Source organism: Lynx canadensis, chromosome B4, assembly GCF_007474595.2.
Source record: "Lynx canadensis isolate LIC74 chromosome B4, mLynCan4.pri.v2, whole genome shotgun sequence".
In the NCBI taxonomy this organism is placed as follows: Eukaryota; Metazoa; Chordata; class Mammalia; order Carnivora; family Felidae; genus Lynx; species Lynx canadensis.
Window position 1 is genome coordinate 82,203,269 of NC_044309.1, and position 19,683 is coordinate 82,222,951.

Genomic DNA, 19,683 nt, shown 5'->3' on the forward strand with positions numbered 1-19,683 from the left:
GGGGGCGCCCACTCCCCTGAGATCGTTCTGTACCCGACGCGAAGCCTTTCCTGCCCCTTTGCCTCTCAGCCCAGGGAATGGGGAACCTTTCTATTCCTACCCCAAGGGGACGCCCCCAGCTCAGCACATTCCCAACCCCTCATGGAGTCCTTAATTCCAAGGAACCCCAGACCCCTTTCCCCAAGAACTTCCTCTCTTTCATCCATCCCCAGGAGTTCCCCTTTTCAACTCTTCCTGAGTCTCCCTCAGCACCCCTCTCACTCCTTAACCCGAGGAGTCCTCTAGCCGCTACCCTGGGTCCCAGTCCCTTCCCTCCAACTGCTTCCTTCACAGGCCTCGCCATCGCTTTCTAAATAGCATACGCTCTTTAAGACCCCTCTTCCCTCCCTGAGTCACCCGGTCCACCCGACTGTTCCTTTGAGTGGCATAGAAGCGAGGTAAGGGGCGAAGGGCGGGGGTCCCAGGATACACATCCTGTATGTGGTCGGAGTCGGCTTCCCATTGCCACACTCCCTCCCTGGTCGCAGTGCGGACCCCTTCTGTAAGCGCGCGGCAAAACACAGTTTTGGAAGTCACGGTGGCCGAGTGGTTAAGGCGTTGGACTCGAAATCCAATGGGGTTTCCCCGCACAGGTTCGAATCCTGTTCGTGACGGCCGCTTTTTTCCCTCTCCTTCAGGATACGTAGAAGGAACTCCCCTCGCACGTGTCTTTCCAGCATTTACCTTTCTGTGTCAGAAATAGCTGAGAGGTCTCACCCCTGGATTGGGACGGATGGAAGTGATCATGGGAAGCTTAATTTGCACAACTGTATCGGCTGCTAGGATACTGGACACCTTCGCAGTTCTGTAACTTCAGGTTTGTTAGAGCTTTGACACACGTTTCATTCTTGGGGAAGGGAATAGCAAAGGATTTGGCTGAAGAAGGGTTAGGTTTTTGGAAATCTGAATGCCTCCTGTGCTGTAATAGTTAAAATTAGAATTTCCAGGAAGAGAGGGCATCTCTGGATTTCATGACCAGAAGTCTGATTATAACTGAGACCCAGGAAAAAGCATACTCTCATTTGGATTTTTTTGAGGAGGCGCATCTCAGAAATCACTGGGCTAGGAGGGAGTAGCCTGTCAAACATAACAGCTTATGTTATGAAACATAATGGCTGGAGCTGGAGTGTGGGGAGATAACACTTCTTACTGAATGCTCATTATGTGCTAAGTACTGTTCTAAATTTTCTGTGTATTAACCGGGTTAGGGAATTAATTCCTTCTCTGACTTCTAACCCTCCTGTACTCACCTTACCGGGTTCTTCCTCCCCCCCACCCCTACCCCCACCAATTTCTGATCATAGGAAATATCTGGGATACTTGTTGAGGATGTTTTTTGTATTTCATTTCTTGCACAGCAGCATCTTCTCCAAGATGAATTTCCCCAAGTGCAGGGAGTTCAGTAGTAATTCATAGAGCTTTCCCCACACTTACACTTTGCAGTTTCCTGCCTTCATACCCTTTTTCATGCTCTTCTCTCCGAGATCACCCTCACCACTGTACCCTTCCCTCCTTCATACCCCATCATTTATCCCTTCCCATCCTGCACATCCTTTCATCTTTCCTCCTCGAAGCTCTTGATTCCTCCAGCTGGAACCCATCATTCTACCACCACCATCCACCTGGTTGCATGCAAGGAATCTCCTTTGACACACTTCTGTAAGAATTAAAAGTTATATTTATTCTGCTTCCTAAATATGTCTTAAGTCTGTCCATTTTTTTCAGGGTGAGGGCAGGCTAGACCCACTACTTGCTGGGGCCTTCATGAGGAAAGTAGGGTTATGAGGACCACATGAGTTAATATATGGAAAGCTACACTAAAGCATCAAGTCGTAGCCAGAGACCTTAAACCCTTTCATGGCTGCTTTTTGGGTTTCCTGACCTGATCCCTTTTCACTAACCATTCTTTCACATTCACTACATTCTATCCACTGGCATTCCTGGTATAGTATTTGTCTGTGTTCATGCTGTTCTCCGCCTGAAATAATCTTTCTCATCTTCACCTTCTACTCAACCTCTACTTCAATGTCAGTTGTCCTGAGAAGTCTTCTCTAGTTACTTGTCACCTACAATACCCCAATCTTCCCCAGTAGGACGTAAATTCCTGGCACATATAAGCTACTCAATTAAAAAAAAAAAACTTTGTTGAGTAAATGGATATGTGTGTGTGTGTGTGTGTGTCTGTGTCTATGTCTGTGTCTGTGTGTCTGTGTTTAATGTCTATTTTGAGAGAGAGAGAGAGAGAGAGAGAGAGAGAGAGAGAGCGTGAGTGGGGAAGGGGCAGAGAGGGAGAATCCCAAGTAGGCTCCACATTGTCAGCACAGAGCCCAATGCAGGGCTAGATCCTACCAACCATAAGATCATGACCTGAGCTGAGTGAGCCAAGATCAAGAGCTGGATACTCAACTGACTGAGCTACCCAGGTGCCCCTCTATGTGTTTTTACAGTAGTTACGTATACATGTTTTAATCTTCATTCAGATTGGACTGTAAGCTTCTTGAGAGTTTGGACTGTGTATTTTGGTTTTTTTGTATTTCCTTTACTAGGTTTTTATACACAGATGTGAGCAAATATGTAGTGAATGAATTAATAAACTAACAGGCTCAGTACTCAAGCTTCCTACCAAATGCCATTTTGCGCATGCTCTCAGATTTAAATGTCTGGAGAGGTAAGACCAAAATTGACCAGCAGAGGGCAACCAACAACTATATTGTGAAGGGAAGAAGGCACCATGGCTTACAAAATGGAGGATCTGGACGGAAAAGCTAGCAGAGGTTGTTTGGTGTTTGGAGATCATACCTTTCGCTCTCAAATATTTTCCCTGTAACTGTCATAGGTGAGAGGCCAAGGTTTCAAACCTTCATGTACAATAGATAAATTTCTACCATCCCCACAGCCCACCTGAACTCCTCAATTCCTTCACTTTACCCCTTTTATCCCAACAAATCCTCTATCCTTATACCTTTCCTTGACTTATATGATCAGGTCCCCCCAGGCATTCTTTAGTTTCTGGCTCGGTATTTGACTTTGCTCATTTGCCCTAAAGTTACCTTCTCCACATAGGCTTGTAAAGCCCACTCATTTCAAAGTCCTAAGGAAACTTACATAAACATCCTTCCATAACACATTCAAATTGCACAGGATCAATCCATTAAATCATAACAAAACTACACCTTTATTTGACAGTTCCAAATCATCATGTTGTTTTCTACTTCCTTCTATTTTTTCTTTAGATTATTTTATTTTATTTTATTTAAAAATTAAAAAAAAAAATTTAACGTTTATTCATTTTTGAGAGACAGAGAGCGAGCGGGGGAGGAGCAGAGAGAGAGGGAGACACAGAATCTGAAGCAGGTTCCAGGCTATGAGCTGGCAGCACAGAGCCCAATGCGGGGCTCAAACTCACTGACCACCAGATCATGACCTGAGCCGAAGTCCAACGCCTAACCGACTGAGCCACCCAGGTGCCCCTTATTTAAAATTTTTTAATGGGGCACCTGGGTGGCTCAATTGGTTAAGCGTTGGACTTCGACTTAGGTCATGATCTCACGATTCATGAGTTCAAGACCCGAGTCTAGCTTTGCGCTGATAGCTCAGAGTGTGGAGCCTGCTTCAAATTCTGTGTCTCCCTCTCTCTCTGCCCCTCCCCCACTCACACTCTGTCTCTCCCTCTCTCTCAAAAATAAACACAAAAAAGTGTTTTATTTATTTTATTTTAATTTTTTTTTTTTAACGTTTACTTATTTTTGAGACGAGAGAGACAGAGCATGAACGGGGGAGGGTCAGAGAGAGGGAGATACAGAATCCGAAACAGGCTCCAGGCTCTGAGCTGTCAGCACAGAGCCCGATGCGGGGCTCGAACTCACAGACCGCGAGATCATGACCTGAGCCGAAGTCGGCTGCCCAACCGACTGAGCCACCCAGGCACCCCAAAAGCGTTTTAAATAAAATAAAAATTTTATAATGCTTATTTATCCTTTGAGAGAGACTCAGAGTGTGTGTGGGGGGAGGGGCAGACAGAGAGGGAGACAAAGAATCCTAAGCAGTCTCCAGGCTCTGAGCTGTCAGCACAGAGCCTGATGCAGGGCCCGAACCCATGAATGGTGAGATCATGACCTGAGCTGAAGTCAGATGCTTAACCAACTAAGCCACCCATCTCTACACCTCCACCCATCTCTACACCTATCATGGGGCTTGAACTCACAACCCCAAGACCAAGAGTTGCATGCTCCACCAACTGAGCCAGCCAGGCATCTCTACTTCTGTTTTTTGAATAAAATGTATACTCTCTGCCTCTAGCTTCTTACTATCTTAATACTCTGTTGTGAAAACCTTTGCTAACTTTGAAAACTTCGATTTTTTTTTTAATGTTTATTTTTGAGAAAGACAGAGAGAGTGTGAAAGGGGGAGGGGCAGAGAGAGAGGGAGACACAGAGTCTGAAGCAGGCTCCAGGCTCTGGGCTGTCAGTGCAGAGCCCAACGCTGGGCTCGAACTCATAAACTGAGATCATGACCTGAGCTAAAGTTGGATTCTTTTTTTTTAATTTTTAAAAAATATTTATTTTTGAGAGAGACAGCATGAGCAGGGGAGGGGTAGAGAGAGAGGGAGACACAGAATCCGAAGCAGGCAGTCTCCAGGCGCTGAGCTGTCAGCACAGAGCCTGACGTGGAGCCTGAACCCACAGACTGTGAGATCATGATCTGAGCTCAAGTTGGATCCTCAACCAACTGAGCCACCCAGGTGCCCCTGAAACCTTCAGTTTCTTAATGTTTATTTATTTTTGAGAGAGTGAGGTGGGGGCAGGGGAGAGAGGGGGACAGAGAATCTGAAGCAGGCTCTGTGCTGACAGCAGCGAGCCAGATGTGGGGCTTGAATTCACGAACCAAGAGATCATGACCTGAGCTGAATTCGGATGCTCAACCGACTGAGCCACCCAGGAGCCCTGAAATCATTTCTTTCTTTCTTTCTTCTTCCTTCCTTCCTTCCTTCCTTCCTTCCTTCCTTCCTTCCTCCCTCCCTCCCTCTTTCTTTCTTTCTTTTTCTTCTTTCTTCCTCCCTCTTTCTTTCTATTTTCCTTCCTTTCTTTTTTTTAAACTTTTAAAAATGTTTATTTTTGAGAGAGAGAGACAGAGTGCGAACAGGGGATGAGCAGAGAGAGACACACACAATCTGAAGCAGGCTTCAGGCTCTGAGCTGTCAGCACAGAGCTCGACACGGGGCTCAAACTCACGAACCATATTATGACCTGAGCCAAAATCATATCTTAACTGACTGAGCCAACCCAGGTGCCCCCGAAACTATTGATTTCTTATTGGACTTCAGAGACACTGTACTCTCTTCTCTTAGAACATTGTTTCTCCATCTCATTTGTTTTCTCCCTCCTTCTGTGGAATTCTGCCAAAAGCTCCATTCTTTTTCCTACTCCAAGACAAAAATCCCAAGCCAAACTGTGGTCCTGTACCTTCAGCTACCTATGACTTCATAGTTGACCTAATGTCACCCAAAACACAAACTGCTCCTTTCCCAAGATGACATTCTCGACGTTTCCCATTTCTGTTAATACTATTCTCTCAATTCCATCTAGTTTCCAATCTTAAGAATTAATCTGACATTTTCTTTTCTCCCATGCCCATGATTCATCAATCATTTCTTCTTCCATCACATCATCTATTTTGTTACAGTGGCCTTCCAGGTGCCCCAGTTTCACCACTATAAGAGTCACATTGATTTTGCCCTGAGGGTTCTCAGTGTTTCCATTGGTCAATTGCCACAATTGAGAAGGAACTTGAAATGATACTGAAAGAACTGTGGGTGTTTAGCATGAAGAAGCCTTAGGAAGGACATGACAGCCAACTTTTCATCTAATTGGAAGGTTGTCACACAGAAACAGAATAACAGAAGATACTATTGGGTTTCAATAGGCTGAAGCATCAGGAAGGTAGATTTTGACTCAATATCTAGTAATAGAAGGTGTCTACCATGGGACTCAGATGATGATCGACTTTCTTAGAGACAATCAAGCAGAGGGTATATAGAATCTTGTTCATGACTTTGGTTTCATGATGGTAGTTGATCTGGATGATCTACAGTGTTCCAGGCAAATCAAAGACTTTGAGCCTCAGAGCTATTTGGAAATCTGAGGGCTCCTGAAGGGGTTGTTTTAATGTCACTCTTGGTTATATTTTGATCTGGAGGCTAACCAGACAACTCTTAAGCTTTCTTTTGCTCCATCTCATCTTGCCCTTCTTATTCTGCTCATTGGGGAACCTGAAACAAAAACTTAGTATTTGTGGGGGAAAAAAAAGTATTTGTAGAAGGGGAAGGATTAATATCGGCCCACATGTATAGAATGGAAGTGTTATACATTGAATTTTAAAATTACTGTTTTTACAAAGAAAATGGTAGGGAAGAGTTTTATTGGAAAAATTAAGATATTAGGTTTTATAAATCAGCAGTGTTGCTCAAGAGAGTAAATACTTTTTTCTGCAGTAACCACATTTAAATATCGTGAGATACATTTTTTTTTTTTTTAATGTTTATTTAGGGGCACCTGGATGGTTTAGTCGGTTAAGCTTCCAAATTTGGCTCAGGACATAATCTCATAGTTCATGGGTTGGAGCCCTTGTGTTGGGCTCTCTGCTGTCAGCATGGAGCCCGCCTCAGATCCTCTGTCCCCCTCTCTGCCCCTCCCTTGCTCTTCCTCAAAAATAAACATTAAAAAAGAATACTTTAGGGGAACCTGGGTGACTCTGTCGGTTAAGCATCCAACTTCTCAGGTCATGATCTCACGGTCCTTGAGTTCCAGCCCCGCATCGGGCTCTGTGCTGACAGCTCAGAGCCTGGAGCCTGTTTCGGATTGTCTCCCTCTCTCTCTGCCCCTCCCCCACTCGTGCTCTGTCTCTGTCAAAAATAAACATTAAAAAAAAGGTATTTTAAAACAAAAAGAGAAACATGCTTCTGTGATCAACACACCCTGCCTAAATTCAACCATTTTTTAAAAATCCTTAATTCTTCCCAGCGAGATACCCCCAATTTAATCAGGCTGAGCATCTCCACTGACAACTGAATACCTTCTCTCATGAAGTTCTTTCTCTTATAACTGAGTAGCTAATGCCTTCCCCTACTAAACTTTTCAGTGACAAATTAGGAGACCTTATCCAAAATTGCTTTTATGTGACTATGCAGTGCCATCGTTGCACAAAACAGTTCTGGAACTCCTTCACAGCTAGTTTATGAGCCACATTTAAATGATTCATTACTTGTCAACTGTACTCAAGACGCACATACACTATAATCCTATTATCATACAAAAAAATCATTCTAAATCTTTTTTTAAGCTGCAGCAGTAGCCAACTTTATCATGCATCTATTTCCCAGAATTTATTCCAGATTACTTCTGGAATCCACCCACCCCCAGTCCCATTCTTAGCCTTCGTCCTGTCCTTTTGGTGTTGGCATTCATTCCTACAATTTCTTGACCACCTTTGGGCAGATAACTCCCAAATCCACATGCTTTTAAGCCCCAGATCCACGTTTCCATTTACTGGCTAAATACCTTTATGTGATAGTATTTTCAACCCAATGTTCCCCACCTGAGCTCATTACTTCACCGTTGAAACCTGCTCATCCTCTCCTCCTGCCTATTCAGGTTAATAATGACCCTATCTTTCATTCTCACAGGAGAAATCTTTTATCTGTGACTCATCTTTGGTTACGTGACCCTGGTTATGTGCACTGGTTAGGAACTCAAGCTCTGAAATGACTTTCTTGGTTCAAATCCCAGTTCTAATCATTAGCTATGCGAATTTTGTTGGCTATTTCCCACATAGAAAATGGAGATGGCAATAGGCACCTTTTGATAAAAACCGTTGGGATGATGAGATGTTTGATACTTACAGTAGTGCCCAAATCACGATAAATGAACAACCTTCTTTCCTCACTGCCAGTATCTGATCTTGTTCAGAACTCCGTTCCAGTGATTCTTCTTTTAAAGGATTTTTTTTAAAGGCCACTTTTTAAAATGTTTGAGAAAGAGTAAGCAGGGGAGAGGCAGAGAGAGAACTTTTTTTTTTAATGTTTATTTATATTTGAGAGAGAGGAGGGAGGGGAAGAGAGAGAGAATCCCAAGCAGGCTCTATGCTGGGTCCAACGCTGGGCTTGAACTCATGAACCATGAGATCATGACCTGAACCGAAATCAAGATTCAGACACTTAACTGACTGAGCCACCCAGGCACCCCTAGAGAATCTTAAGCAGGCTCCATGCCCAGGACAGAGCTGGACACAGCACTTGATCTCATGACCATGAGATCATGACCTGGGCCAAAAGTCAAGAGTTAGACACTCAACCGATTCAGCTACCTAGGCATCCCCATCCCTAAGTGATTCTTCTGAGAAGCATCTCACCGTTGGTAGTAGGTAGTTGAACCCTTTCCTCCTATCATTCCATTGTACTTAGTCCTTATTAGCAATATATTATTTTACATTTCCTTTGTTCAAGTGTCTGTCACCTACTAAACTGCAAATTCCTCTAAGGACTTTTTTCTCAATTATTTGTGCATCTCAAATACATGTCACGTGTGGCACATGACAGGTATGCCCTAAGTGTTGGCTGAGTGAATCTAGTCAGTTACTAAGGCCTGTCAACTTTATTCCCTGTCTCTTGTCCTCTTTCCTGCTCTTTCAAGCTCTCATCCTATTGCATGATTTACTGCAAAGCTTATTTGGTATTGTCACCAATTTTTCACTGTCTTTCCATTGCCACCAGAATCATGAGTTGGAGGTTACTCCTCATCAAAAACTTACCTGAAAAATTAAAGACCAAATTCCCTGCCATGTATTCAAAGCCCCCCAAGAATTGGCCCCAAATTATTTCTAGTCTTATCTTCCACCATTTCCTTCAACAAACTCTATGCTCCAGATTGCACTGGTGTCTTCCTTCTTTAATATATCCTTCACCATAACTTGTTTTTATTCACACTACGGTCTCAACCTAAAAGCAGAGGTTGCAAACTGGTGGACCCTGTTTTTTTTGGCCCAGAAAAATTTTTTTTTTAAATTAAGCCAACGTTGAAAACTTGTGGCATTTAGAATAAACATTAGGATGTCCAATGGTTCTTGAGAAGCAATAAGATTTGACAATATGGGGCCCCTGTTGCTGTATGGCAGCAACCCACCTGAACTGCACTGCCAGCTGCCCCCTTCTCAGGGCACCTGAGCAGCTTTTAAAAAAAACTCTCAACCATATAAGTATACCATGAAGAGATCAGACTAATCGTGGGACAATTGGGCCTATCACCTGATGTTACACAACATAGAACAGCTCTCCTGTGATGTCTTCTATCCTCAGAACTGCTTAACTTGAATCTCTCAGGCTCTGGATCAAATTCTGTTTAGCAAAAATAGGGTAGAGGAAGTTAAAGGGCACCGCGCAGAAGCAACCAATCAAATCCAAAAAGACCACTCTCCAGGACAACTGGCCCAATCTCTTCAACAAATCAGTGTTACAAAAAAGATTGTTGCAGGAGTGCAAAAGATAGTTAATACATGGTTCCTGGATTGGATCCAGGGCTGGACAAAAATTAGCTCTAAAAGTACTTTCTTAAACCAGTTAGGGAAGTGTGAATATAGATTGTTAATTTTAAGCATGTTATGTTGGCAATGTAGGAAAATGTTCCGATTCTTCAAATTAACACACTGAAGTAAAGAATCAAAACCAACCCTCTGTATTTCCCCACCCGTTCTCCTGACTTTAAAAGTCTACAATGGGCTGACAAACTTTCTATAGGGCCAAGTAGCAAATATTTTAGGTTTTGTGGGTCATAGTGTTGTGGCAACTACTCAGTTCTGCTGTTATAATCTAAAAGCAGCCACAGACAATACATAAACAAATGGGCATGGCTGGGTTCCAGTAAAACATTTTTACAGAATCAGGCAGCGGGATGCAATCTTTAGTTTGCCAACCTCTGATCTAGAATAAATACCACTTCTCCTAAACAAGTATTTCCTGGTACCCATCAGAATCGGTGCCTTTATCTTCCCTCTGCTCACATATTGCTTGTAGCTCTACTTACCACATTTATTATTCCTATATACTTATCTCCATTATGGAATACATCCTTTGAAAGTAGGTGCCATTGCGCTACATGACACCCATCCCCACCTGAGTTCCTTGCAGAATATTCAATGAATATTGTTTCCAAAAACCGAAATACCCTAAAAGATTGATTTGGCACCATTTGTGACATTCACAAGAATGAGCAACAGGTTCTGAAAGTAATTTTGAATAAGCTTCAGGGGAAAAATAAAGCACTCCTGGTATCACTAGACACTATATATATATATATAGTGTATGTATGTATGTGTTCACCAGTGTTTTATAATCAGACCTTGTGCACATGAAAGTGTAGCAGATTCAGAGCACAGGAATGTCCTTATGCCCTTTTGTTTTTTAACCACACTAGAGTATCGAGGGTATTAATGGATTTACAGGAAGTGCATCATAAATGCTTAACAAATTGCAAATATACTACTGGGGGAAAAAGATTTTCTTTTTCTCATGGCAGGGAGAAGGTGGCAGCAGATGCCTGTGAAAGGGTTTATCAAGATTTGACAACCACACCAGGTTCCATCATTCCAGGTTCCTTTCCTCACATTTACTTCCCTGGCTAGGAGACACTGGGTAGTGGAGGCATTCCTGACTGCGATGGAATCCCAGATTCCAAAGCAAAGGTGCTTGTGGGACAATGGAGAAAGGTACATGCATCTCTTCTGTTGAAATTGTCCTAAAACCCCAGGAACACTTAGGGAAGACATGGAATTTGGGCAAAGGCAAACCCTGGAAAAAAAAAAACACAGTTCAGGTCACTGGAGAGAACATGTTGGCTTCTACAGAACAGGAGACAGGAGGGAAAGTGGGAGGAGAGCACACAGAGCAAAGTGAGGTGCACACTCCCAGACAGACATCCTCCTAAAACAGAGGTTAGTTCTACGACAAACATAGGTTATAAAGCAAGAAATAAGGGGAATCAAGGTGAGAGAAAGGGCAAAGCAGAGGAGAAAGCATCACAAGAAGGGGAGTGATGTTGAATTAAGAATTGAGAGTTGAGTAAAAGGTTTATTATTAGTGCAGTCAACACCATGGAACAGCACATATAACACAACCAGCAACCCGCAGAGACACTAGTGCAAAGGGGAGGGAAGCCTTAACTGAGCTTCCTGGCTCTGTCTGAAGGTGATGACAGGAGAGTATGGGCCTCAGTAAGGCAGGCAGGGTCAGAGGGGAGTGGAAGAAATGTAGTAACCAGACTAAGTATAGCAGCGTTTTCAAATTCCTGAGCACAATGTCCTGGAGCTGGAACACAGGACTGTTCCCTACTCCCTTCAAGCTGTATCCCTCCACCCCATTCCCAGTGGAGCCATGACCCAACTCCCCAGACCTATAGCAGGCAAGCTGGCCTGGAATAAAACTCCAAAGAGAGAAGAAACTGTTATATGGCCATATGTCTTCAACCCCACTCCTACTGGTATATTAGAATAATCACACCCTCTATCCCTCCCCTTCTCTAGCTCTACTAGCCACCCTAGCTAGGGATCAAGGAATGCCCGGGTAGCCTAAAAAGGAGCTGAAGTTCTCAGAGGGCATGGGTAAGACAAAGCACAGCCTGTACTCAGAGACACAGAGATATCATGTCTCTCCCATCTTGCCTGGTGAAGCTTAGAATCCAACTATGTATCTCCAAGGAAACTGGGGGTTGGGGGGATGGCAATGTCTTCAAAATTAGTACAGAGTTTTACAAGGAGACCCCTGGAAGGACTGGAGCAAAGTTCAGAGGGCACAGGCATTGATGTTGGACTGTCATATCCATCACTGGAATAACAAAAGAAGCGTCTCATCTCAGATGGGGTTATGGAGGGCTGGGGCAGACATAAGTTCAGCCAAGGACTCCCTTGGGCCCTTCTTATATTAAAGCCAAAGATTGTGCTGAAAAGGAAAAATATAAAACAGATCCCATCCCTGTCCCATCCCACCCTATTCAGAACCCCCACAATAGGAATATCAAAAGAAAGTTTTAAGCTTTGTTAATTTTTTTTTCTTTTTCCTTTCTTAAAAAAAAAAAAAAAAAAGTAAATAAATTAGATTGCCAACAATGTGGCTGGACTGGAAAAGTAGGGTAGCCATAACCAGGCCATTCTAAAAAAAAAAAAAAAAGGAGGGGGGGAGAGAAGGAAATACAAACAATGGCCAAAGGAAATTATCAAAATAACTAGTTACAATCACAGGGCTGGAGAGGGGTCTATGGAACTATTATGGCCCATGCCAGAGGCAGTGCCTACCTGATTTCAGCAAAAGCCAGAGAGCTGCTTCTTGCTGAACACATCCACCTCAACAGACTAATCCCCTACTCCCAACCCTGTCATTCCCTAATTATGAGAAAATGTAGGAAAGAAGAGCTCATCTGGAAATTTTCGGCATCCTAACCTGCACACCTGCAGAACCAGCAGGAGCCTGCACCTGTAAGGTGGGCTGGACAGAGTATTGCTTGGCACAGAGATCCAGTCTTTCCCTAAGGGCCAGTTACTGGCCTCATTATTTATTTCTAGGGTTTTGATTCCACCCTTACCATTTCTTCAGGATGTCTGCTCCCCAGAGCTGCCCTCTAAGTGCTGTTTAGTGTCAACAGGCCTGCCTGCTCTGATTCCCTGGTTTTGGAGGAGGGGGAACGATTAGATATTCCTCACTCCACCCTGATCCTCTAGAGAAAATTCTTTGTGCTTTCTAAAAATATCTAGAACCAGGGACCCTAGGCAGGAAAACAGATATAGAGGTGAGGACTTTTCCAAACTGACTGAAAATTTACAGACATCTTAGGGGAAGAAATTACGTAAAAGGAAGGAATCTGTGTTTCCCACCTGAAAGGCTGAGCAAAGTGCCCCGGGGCCCTTCAGTGCCAGAAGAGCAGGGAAACATGTGGCCCGTGTGTAAGCCACAGTACTATGGGTAGTAGGGAGGACTCAGGGACCAGCTGCTGGAGCGATGGGCTTTCTGACTGCCATCTCTTCCTGCTAGCCCGTCGAGATCTCCTATATCTCTTCCACACCATGCGCAAATATCATGACAAGCCCCGGCTCCTGCACCATGTCGTCACCCATATGCTGGTTCTCACAGGCCATCACGACAACAGCCTGCTTGCCAGGGATGCGCTTGGCCACGTAGTTCTCATAGTAGCGCCGGTTCATCTGTCTTGTCTCTAGTGTGGCCAGACCCTGGGGCCAGCTACGCTCGTGGGCATTTTCGATCAGCTCGTTGACGATAGAGGCAGGACAGCCACTCTCCACCAGGGAGCGCTTGATTACAGCCTGGAGTACAGCATCTGGGGTCGAGATCATCCCTCCCCAGCGGGTCACTCTTGCTGGCTGCAGGGAGTTCACCCACCTGTGTGGAGGGGGTTGAAGGTGGTCATTCCAGCTCATCCCCCTTTTCTTCATTGGCTTTTTCTCCTAATAGGAATGACCACCCACTCGGTGCTCAGCTTAACCCTAATCTCCCATCTTCCTTTTTCCATCACTAGTTCAGAAACTCTAAATCCTTCCCTAGTTGGTCCCATGTGAGTCACCACATGTCACTCACCAGATAAACTCAAAAGTGCAGAGTTTCTGTCATTTTTCTTAAAAATCCCAATACTAAACACACACAGTGCCTAGCACGTACTAAGTGCTCAACAGATGTTTACTGAATGAAGTGATTATTCCTCTATACTGTGTCCCATGCAGCACTGTTTACTCTCTATATATTGATTCACACTTAAGAGTTTAGTCTATGAATTGCATGGGACTCCAGCACTGAAAGGGATTCTAGACTTTGCTTGTTTATGCTGCATTTTAGATCCTTCCCCTGGATTTGCACTGACTGTCTTCTCTGGATTGTAAGCTACCTGACAACAGGGACAATGTCTATTTCTTTTTGGCCCTCCTAGCACTCCACAGCCTTTAATACAGGGCTCTGTACATGTGGGTACTCACCTAAGTCTCAATGAACTGAATACTTGGGTAAGCTTTCCCTTCCATCCACCCAATAGAATAGGAGATCCTATAGTGGGGCTGGAAGTTATCCTCTTCTCCTTGGTCCCTATCCTTCATCCCAACATCTGAAAAGCAGTGGCCCCAGCCCAGCCCTTTTATTACCCGCCCTTCTGCCATCCCTTGCACTTCCTCCTTTCAGGGCTAGGTGCCAGGATGTGGAGCAAGTGACTCCATGTCCTGAGTGACACTCACTCTAGGATCTCGTTGTATTCAATTGTTTCCTCCAGATTCTGAAGGTTGGGGTTGACACTGCGAATTGCACGCATGTATGCCTTTAGCAGCTGGATATCTCGCTTCTGTTGGAGGGAAGGAGAACCAGGGATGATGGTTAGGGCAGACAACAGATGAAAGACAGAAGATAGTCTGAGAATGAGGGCAACTGAGAGATCTGAGGAAAAACCAGACCTATACACTTCAGGAAGACAGGGATATGACTATCTCATTCACAGCTGTATCCGTAGTGCTTAGCCGAGTACCTTCTTAGAGAAGGCATTTGATGAATGTTAGGTGAATGAATGACATTGATGGGATGAAAGAAAGGGAGACAAGCTCCAATCTGATTCCCTACCAAGCCAGAGGCAGAGTATCCACTCACCCAGGCACACAAGCACAGGCACCGAGCTGCATGCTCACACTGGTGCTTCTCACCCATGGCTCTCTGCACATATACACAGACACACGCATGCAGTTATACATAGTCACACATCTGTTATATACACATGTCTGCATATTAAGGACAGGTTCTCCCCTATGTTCTCTGGGCCTTACCTGCTCCGCCAGCTGGTGTTTGTGCTCCGCTGAGGTCTTCTCCAGCTCTGCGATGCGTGTCTGTTGCTGCTGTACCACTGAGCGCAGGTGCTTAATGCAGTTGTGGTTTGGCAGCTCATCTTTGGGCATCTCCAGGCTGCCACCCAGGGTGGGAAACAAACAGAACAGAAATGCTCAATGGGACATGTGGGCAAAGGCACAAAACTGCTGAGTGGGCTTTCTTCTACCCCAGATTTCTAACATTCAGGCCTCCCCTCTTATTTATTCCCTTCACTTCCTTCTCCACAGCTCCCCCCACATCCTTTTGCTATCTACTTTCTCTGGGCCTCTTTCCCTTTCTAAGACAGTGTTTTATCTACCACATGGCTCTCCTTTCCTTCTCACTCATTCCTTCTGAGAAGCCCTAGATTCACAGTCCTGGCTATCAGCATGTAATCAACTATTTCACACCCCAAAGAAAGAAAGGAACAGGGCAAGAGGAAATATGAGAAGGCTAGAAATTAGAGCAGTCAATCTGACAAAGAGAAAGTAGTACTGGGCAGAAAAGGAAGAATAAAGGAAATCAATCCTTAGTGTTAGAACACAGATTGGGAACTGCTGCCTTGTTTCTTTTATTAAAGCAAGAGCAAAAAGATCAGTTGAAAAAGCAGCACGAAGTGAGATCTTGGGGTAGAGAGCCAGGGAGGCCAAGGACACTCCTTGTGTACGTGCACAGGAAACTGCCTTAGCTGGTGAGCAAGGGATCTGGGAAAAAGGGGTGGGGGGAGAGGGGGAGTTATAAATGGGAAGGTCCTTATCTGTATGGGGCAGGGGAAGGGAAGTAATCTCACCCGCAGCCCTGTTCACAGGTCACAGGCCGTTTGGGGTTGTGCTCACAGTCGCTGAGGTGAGACATGAGGTTGTCAAGCCGGACAACAGCACTACAGCCAAATACAGCGTTGTCGCAGGCAATCTGCAGCTTTGACAACATGTTCCGCATGATCCGAGGTACTGGGCGCAGGTGGGCGACCGTCACAACGCTACGGTCCACCGGACATGTCTGCTGCTGAGAAAACCACTGGGTGATGCAGGCATTGCAGAAAGCATGCTCACAATGAGGTGCCTAGAAGGGAGAGCAGGGCAAAAGGGGCACAAGAGAATTAGCAGGAGCTAAGAGCCTGAATATGATAACTCCGCAAAGCTACTCAAGCCTCTGAGCAGCTTCCAGGGCCAGAGGTCCCTGGGGGTCACAGGGAAGGACAGATGCACTATGGGCAAGACATTGTGTAGGGACAGGCTTCAGATAGGTTTCCTGTGCTCAAGATTCCAAACGAATTGTGACATAAGACAAACAAGTAAAAAGTTATGTAACAATAAGAGGTATAAATAATATTCCAGGACAATAGGAGAGATGACACAAGGCAGTCGATTATTAATTGCCAACTGGATTGCATACACAATAACTGCCAAAGAGATCCAAAGGAGGGTGAGATCTTTCTAGGCTAGGTCAATCAGGGCACGTATTTATTATGGAGGACATAATTTGACATGGGTCTTGAAGGATGAGTAGAAAGGACACAGGGAAGAGATTTACTGGCAAAAATGCAATATAAGAAAGCAAAACACAACAAGCACCTTGAACTCCTGGTGAGAAGTTAAGAGTCCTCTCTGTGTGGGCCCAGGTTCCTATTTTATGAGGGCTGACCTGAGGCATTGCCTTGAATCCCAATGGTGAGGCCTATCCTCCCAAACAGAGCCATTTTCTCATAGAGTCACATTCTTTTCAATTTCATAAAGATCGTATTTCAGCTTACTTCTTTGATAAATCAGATAACCTCTAAAGTTTAATCCCTCAAAGTGAGAGGATTCCCTGGCCTGGGACATGGCCAAACACAGTAGGCATGGGACAAACACAGTAGGCATTTAGTAGTTGTTGATGAACGAATGGTGTGCTATTTCCCAAACACTCTGCTAGGTGCTTACAATACAAGACAGGTTCTGCCTCCAAGGTGCACACAGGCACCAAAGACCAAAACAAAGAAAGGCTTCGTAACGGAAGGAGTCATTCACAATGTCACTAATGCAACTGTCAATAGATTTTTATTTTTCACTCAAAGATATATTTGATTCTTTCCAAAATCTTTACAGATCCTATCTCCAAAAAACAATCCTAAATTTGTCCACTTTTCCCCATCTGTCCTGCCACTAACCCAGTTCAAACTATCATCTCTCACCTATATTATTAAATATGTCTTCTAACTGGTTTCCCTACTTCTACCTCACCCGTTTATAATTCATTCTACATTCGTCAGCCACAGTGATCACTTAAAAATGCAAACTAGATCATATCACTCCTGCTTAAAAGTTTACAATGACTTCCCTTTGTACTTAAAATAAGTCCAAACTCCTACTCAGGACCTATACAATTCTGCTTGATCTGGCCCTGTGCCTCTGACCTCTCTTCACCACACACCATGTTCCCAGTGCTGTGTTCAGGCCAGTCTGACCTCCTTTCTGTTTTTGTCTATACCCAGCTCACTCCTGCCTTAGCATCTCCGGTTTTGCAGCTTCTCTTTGCCCGAAATGCTCTTCCTCTAAATCCTATCATGAACATCCCCTTATCATTCAGATTTCAGCCCGACTGTCACCTCTTTCGTGACCATTCTATCCAATCCTGCCACCCCTGCAGAAATATACAGAATGTGCTATGCTCCACGTAAGAAAGTTGGGCAAATGAACTAATAATAAAAAGAGTTAACTATGGGGACATTATATGGGCTGGGACAAGGATGGAGTAAGAGTTCTCACGGTATGCCTCTTCCTACTCTTTTGGTTTCTGAACCATATGAACTTATCACCTATTCAAAAATTAAATAAATATGATGTAGGGATATCAGCATTCCTAGCAGATGCCTTCTACCCTTGGATATGTGTCGGTAACCTGGCATCCTGAGGTCTTCCTGGCCTACTCCCAAAAGGTGGAGGTGGGGGGGCAACTCCTGACTTACAGTTATGAACCAACACTGACTTCTCCACACGTGACTCACCTCAAATGATAGTGCCAGAAAACAGACAAGGCCCTGCCAGGGGAAGGGAAGGAACTGACACACCCCATGACCTCTCGACACCACCAATAGCTTGCTCCACACCCAGCCAATAGTTCTACTGGCAGTAGGCTGCAAAGGCCCAGACAGGGTATAGGTCCAGGGCTAGCTGCCATTGGAATGCAGTTGGATTTTCAGTCAGCTCAGGCACCTTTCAGTCAGCTCAGTGCTCCTTTGACTGGTTGAACACTGGAATAAGAATATACTCAAAGGATCAAGAGGAGCCCCCAGGAGCTGTACAAGCAATGAGTTGGGGAAGGGCCGTGAGACCTCACTGACTCGTGTCCTGGTTTGGAAAATGGGATTATGTCTAGCCAGCCAGGACTGCCAGAGGATTCATTGGTATTTACAGAGGGCAGGCAATAAGGACCATGCAGGATGATGTCCCATGAATGCTACTGTTAAGACTTCATCTCACTTATTATACTTGCCTGTTAATCATGAGTTTCTCCTCATTAATTTTTAACAATTAAAAAATAAAAAAATTGTCTTTTCCATGGGGCACCTGCATGGCTCAGTCAGTTAAGCGTCTGACTTCAGCTCAGGTCATGATCTCAGGGTTCGTGAGTTCCAGTCCTGCATCAGGATCTGTGCTGATAGCTCGGTGCCTGGAGTCTGCTTGGGATTCTGTGTCTCCTCTCTACTCTCTCCCTGCTCACACTTTGTGTGTGTGTGTCTCTCTCTCAAAAACGAATAAACATTAAAAAAAAAAAAATTAAGGGGCACCTGGGTGGCTCAGTCCGTTAAGTGACTGACTGCGGCTCAGGTCATGATCTCGCAGTTTGTGAGTTTGAGCACCGCGTCGAACTCTGTGCTGACAGCTGGGAGCCTGAAGTCTCCCTTTATCTCTGCCCCTTCCCCGCTTGCACTTTCTCTCTCTCTCAAAAATAAATAAACATTTAAAAAAATTTTTTAAAGTTGTTTTTTAATTGGTTTTTCCAGCAAGTCCCAAGAAGGAAATAGGACAGTACATACAGTTCCCTACTCCCTCTTTGTTAGAGAGTAGGGCAGGATGAAAAGGCTTGCAGGCAGACTCGCTGATTAACTGAAACACTACATCATCAAAATACAGAGAAAACTTAGGAGAGTCCAGAAGTTCAAACATGGTAGGAACACGGAACCTAGTCAGAGCCCCTACAAAGGGAAGTTCCTGAGCTACTGTCAGAAGACAGAAAACAGGTGACCATTTTATAGCAGAATAAATCTCAGAGTGACCTCAGAAGAAAATCTGAAGCACTGGACTTCTGTGGCATCCACCTCTAGACAGACTCTGAAAGGCCCTATTCCTTTTGTAGCTGCCACTGCTCCTCTGCACCAAACCTCTATTCTGTATGTGTGTGTTGCCAAGGGGGTGGGGGAGGGGGAATTGGGGGAGGGAGGCCAGAACACAGTGACTTCCCACTGGTCCCATTACTTATGAACATTTTTATTAGCTCTACTATCATCTAGTGCCCCACCAAACCTGCCACCAGACCGACTCACCTGGACTGGCTCCTCCAAGACACCACTGCAAATAGGACAGATAAGGTCTTCGTCAACATCCCCCTGGAAACGGGTTACATCATACCCCATGTCTCATCACTGAAACCCAGGTCCTGGAAGGAGCAAGAGGAAAAAGAGGCCAGTTCAGAAGAAGCCTACAAATAATGTACCAACCTGGAACTCATGGCCAAGATCCATTCATTTGTCCAACAATTATTCATTGAAAGCC

At 44.6% G+C, this 19,683-nt stretch overlaps 1 protein-coding gene, 1 long non-coding RNA gene and 1 other non-coding gene across 3 annotated transcripts in view; 2 read left to right on the plus strand and 1 right to left on the minus strand.

The window, feature by feature from the left end:
- Positions 1–33: 33 nt before the first annotated feature.
- Positions 34–19,492, plus strand: LOC115519138. The gene is made up of 3 exons (XR_003970406.1): positions 34–437; positions 678–856; positions 19,406–19,492. It is a non-coding gene; the product is annotated as an uncharacterized LOC115519138 (long non-coding RNA).
- Positions 572–653, plus strand: TRNAS-CGA. Its single transcript has one exon. It is a non-coding gene; the product is annotated as a tRNA-Ser (tRNA).
- The window catches only part of RNF41 (ring finger protein 41), a 32,526-nt gene continuing 21,420 nt past the window's right edge, over positions 8,578–19,683 (minus strand). The window contains exons 3-7 of the mRNA XM_030322898.1: positions 19,455–19,567; positions 15,720–15,991; positions 14,890–15,025; positions 14,314–14,417; positions 8,578–13,474 (exon numbers count right to left, since the gene is read on the minus strand). Coding sequence (XP_030178758.1) covers positions 13,123–13,474; positions 14,314–14,417; positions 14,890–15,025; positions 15,720–15,991; positions 19,455–19,544 — 954 coding nt within the window. The 5' untranslated portion in view covers positions 19,545–19,567 and the 3' untranslated portion in view covers positions 8,578–13,122. The remainder of the gene's footprint in view (positions 13,475–14,313; positions 14,418–14,889; positions 15,026–15,719; positions 15,992–19,454; positions 19,568–19,683) is intronic.